General features: G+C 29.3%; 1 protein-coding gene across 1 annotated transcript; it reads right to left on the reverse strand.

Annotated features, from left to right (window-relative positions):
* Positions 1-1,734: 1,734 nt before the first annotated feature.
* On the reverse strand, positions 1,735-2,953 carry LOC137833116 (Adenine nucleotide alpha hydrolases-like superfamily protein). Its single transcript, XM_068641490.2, has 4 exons — positions 2,646-2,953; positions 2,375-2,484; positions 2,045-2,163; positions 1,735-1,951 (listed from the first exon to the last, which is right to left on the reverse strand). Exons 1-4 carry the CDS (start codon positions 2,821-2,823, stop codon positions 1,879-1,881), a joined length of 480 nt encoding a protein of 159 aa, XP_068497591.1. The 5' UTR covers positions 2,824-2,953; the 3' UTR covers positions 1,735-1,878.
* Positions 2,954-4,077: the final 1,124 nt, after the last annotated feature.

The raw sequence follows: 4,077 nt of genomic DNA on the forward strand, positions 1-4,077 counted from the left end.
CTTAGTATTTTTGTCACTACATTACCAAATGAGGGCCACCAAACAATGTTATAAGACAGAGAAGAAAGGGAGCAAGGTCACACTGAAGTACAAAAAGAAAGAAAGCCCAATAAAAAGAAGTAGATGATTTTTTATGAATGGTTCTTTAGTTCTATGTTTATGTGAAGTTTTGTAGTTCTTCTAGTTAAAAGTATGTTATATATAAGTTAGATACCTCTTATTCCTTATGTTATGGGTCTACATATATATATGCATACATATACTTTAGTAGATAAAAAAAATAGTATAAAAGAAATAAAAGGAAAATAGATATTAAAAATGAAGGTTTAATAATAACGTAAAATATTATATATTTTGGTTTTTGCCTTTCAATTTTTTTTAATCTTTATAGATCTTAAAATGTTGAAAATTATAAAACGCCATTTATCATTTTACAACGGGCATTGATTTAATACGTTTAGAAGCTTAGTCTTTCATAGTTTCATCAGTATGAAATTTTAATCCCTACCTATATTTAATAACAAAATTAATCTTTTAATTTTCTAAAACTAAATAAATTTAATCAACATTAATATATCTTTTATAATTGATAACCAAATGTTAACATCCAACAATGTCAACATGAACAACTGCTAAAATTTATTATCATACATTACTATTATAGTTTAATTTATTACTAACATACATTCCATTCCATTTTAATTTAATTTATTTATTATTGTAGATAAAAAATTTATTATAATTGAATTGATAAGTCTCTTTTTAGCGATAATAAATGCTAAAATTTATTATCATTTACATGTTTTTTTTATCAAAAAAGTTGTATTGAATAACAAAATTTAGGAACGTTTCGATCCTTGTACAAATATATTGTTATATGTGAATAACTAGATAACATTGTTATATATAATTTATGGACTCATTATCATTTTCAAATATAACTTGAACAGAATAACTGAGTATTTTCTTTTTAGATTCTACATCACTTTATTTCTCAAATATGGAGTCACCCGTATTTCTGGAATTCGTTATATCATCACGAATCTGAGTACTACATAACTCTTGCTAATTATGTGACATAAGAATCTAAGGAAGTAGAAGAAGACTGATAAACTCTATTTTGCTGCATATGAATAAATGGAGAGGGAGGAAGAAGGACAAAAAAAATAAAAATCAGAAAATTAATTATTTGATAAAATAGAATTGTAAAAAAAATAAATAGTGAATCTCATTCGAATTAGTTATTATTACACAAATAGTAAAATTGTGGATAAATGACCATGCTTATACCATCTTAATTGATTACGTGTTTTAAATGATCGGTTAAGCTTTTCTCCGTCACCCATCTTGTTAATTCATTGGACATATTATTATTCTACAATAAATAATAATAATAATAATATTTTAAAAATTAAGTCATCTCAAAATTTATTTTATTATATATTTTCATTTCTATTCAATAAAAAAAAGGTTTCATTTTTTCATCTGTTTTCTACTGCATACCTCTTTTAATATCTTCTTCTTCTATCTAATAGATCATTATCGTAAGTATAGTAATGTGTTGGGATTTAGACATGCGGGTCAATTTCACACATAAAAAAGAACCCACTATTGACAGTTTCCAATGGAGGCAACACAAAACCAAACATCTAGATGAAATTACACAAGATTCGTTTCATTTATGAACACTGGATTTCAGTATAGACCTGTCTCATTTATTTATTTCTGTTAGGATAATGAAAAATAGTATTGCATTTCATATAACATCCTTTTCCTTTACTAAGAAAAAGTCATTTCAGAAACAGGTAGAACAGGTAGAATAGTTTGATTATTCCTACATTAAATTAGAAAACTAATGAAGTAACTAATGGTGTGGTCTTAACTCTTCACCACAGTGACAGTACAGGAGGCATTATTCACTACAAAGTTGCTGACGCTGCCCATTATGACCCTGTAAAAAGAGAATGATAAAAAGAGAATGAAATTCGGATCCTTAAACAGAAACGTAAAAAAGCTTAGCATGGTATGCTGTAATAGTGGGCACCTTTGGAGAGGGCCAAGGCCTCTGTTCCCCATGGTAAGGGAGTCTAGAGGTACCTGAGTAACTGCGTCACATAACTTCTCACGAGCATCTCCCCAAAAGATCTTCATTATCACCATAATCTGCCATCCCAAAATCTTGGAAGTTACTCAAAAAATTGAAAAAAAATCTTAATCTCTTAAATTTATTATTTGAGAACTAAAACAGTTTTGAAGTAATAATTTAGTATTTATAGATTAAAAATCTATTTTTAAAATTTAAAATAGTCTAAATTTAAGGACCGGAGTAAATTCAATATTTATAACCCGAGGAGAAAAAATTAAAAAAGCATACACTTTTTTGCCTGGCAGCAGTTTGGACTATATCAATTACTTCGGGTTCGGGTTTGAAATCGTATTTCTTCATGACCGCAGGTTCAGAGAACTCAGACAGAGGTATGAGAGCTGCATTTAGATCAATACACGCAGTGAATAAGACAATTAAAATCTCAAAACAACCATGAATTAATTTTTATTCTACCTATATCTTTACGAATTGTACGTAAAATAATTTGTAACAGTTCAAATCATTAGAATATGCGAATTAAGGGATTAGGGTTGCTAACGTGAGCCAGTGGTTTCCCAGAGCTGCATCTCGCCGTGCTCGTAATGGGCAGGTTGGCGAACCACGATAAGAATGAGGTGATCCCCTTCTTTGACCACGTTATCCACCGTCCATTGCAGTGCTTTGATGCTGCACGATGAGAAATCAACGGCCACGCCCAGTCTCCTAGCACTTGTCATCTCTCTCTCTCTACAACAACCTACGATGTGGTATCTTAGTCTTTTTGTTTTTTACTGGTGTTTGTCTCGATGGGAATTGGGATTCTATTTTGGTTTGTTGTTTTAGTCTGCGAAGGTTTGATACTGAAAAAGCGCAAATTGTGAGGCTGATACTGAAAGAGCGGCAACTGAGTTCTGCATTAGTGGTTCACACTGTTCAACACATTTGCTGCCTTTGAATTTGAGGTTCGATAATTGTCACCCACCGTAGGATCAGATCCAAACCGAGAAACCAATAATTTCTTTTTGGATTGTATTTTACTAACCCGTGACTAAGGCAATAGGAGAAGTCATCCACAGAGTTATATCAATGTTAAAATGTGTTGGGTTTGAACGAAGCTTATGTTTAACTTTAAGAAAATAATTCTTGATTATATTCTACTATAGATAAATATATTTCATTTATAATTGACTCAAAATTAAATTAAGTTTAAAATTTATTTTTAATATAATATAATATAATAGAGGATTTGTTTATTTCATTATGTCACTCATTATTGAACATCTATACAATCACTTATTATAAAGTTTTAAAAATCCTACATCAACCATACAAGACATTTTATATAATGCACTTTTATAAAGTTAAGGTACATTTAATTAAAATTCATTTTTTGATAATTATAAAACTGATCTTTAATTTCTCAATAAGGCATCATGGGTTACGATTGATTTATATATTTTTTTCATATTTTGTAAAAGCATGTAAATATTATTACATATTACATTTATATCATTAGAATATTCATATGTATAGTTGAGTGTTTTTTTTAAAAATCCAAATATATATTTATTAAAACATTTTGTTTAAGATCATTACAAGGGACATCATATTGTTGGATTTAAAAACCCTATAGGGCAGTGGTGATGCAGTTACGGATATATTTCTGATGAGTACGAAAATGCGTTGGCGGTAAAAAGTTATTGGATTAGGAATAGAGATAACAGTGAACCGTTGGTGGTTCCTAAAATTATAGAGTTTGTGAATAGGGTTATGGATAAGTGATAATATAATATGTACATTGGAGCAAGTGGTAAGAAGTAACCAATGTAAACGGCTTGACTAATTATAAAGTAAATTTGGTTGGTATGAAATGTTTTGGAAAACTGGTAAACCGAGAAGAATAGGTTCATAATTCTCTAAAGGGAATTTGAGTGTTCTTGGTTTAGCAAAAAAATAATAAAGTGTGAGTGTCTATTATTTAGTGCACGTGG

This window comes from Phaseolus vulgaris, chromosome 6 (assembly GCF_051622355.1).
Source record: "Phaseolus vulgaris cultivar YP4 chromosome 6, ASM5162235v1, whole genome shotgun sequence".
NCBI classification, from domain to species: Eukaryota; Viridiplantae; Streptophyta; class Magnoliopsida; order Fabales; family Fabaceae; genus Phaseolus; species Phaseolus vulgaris.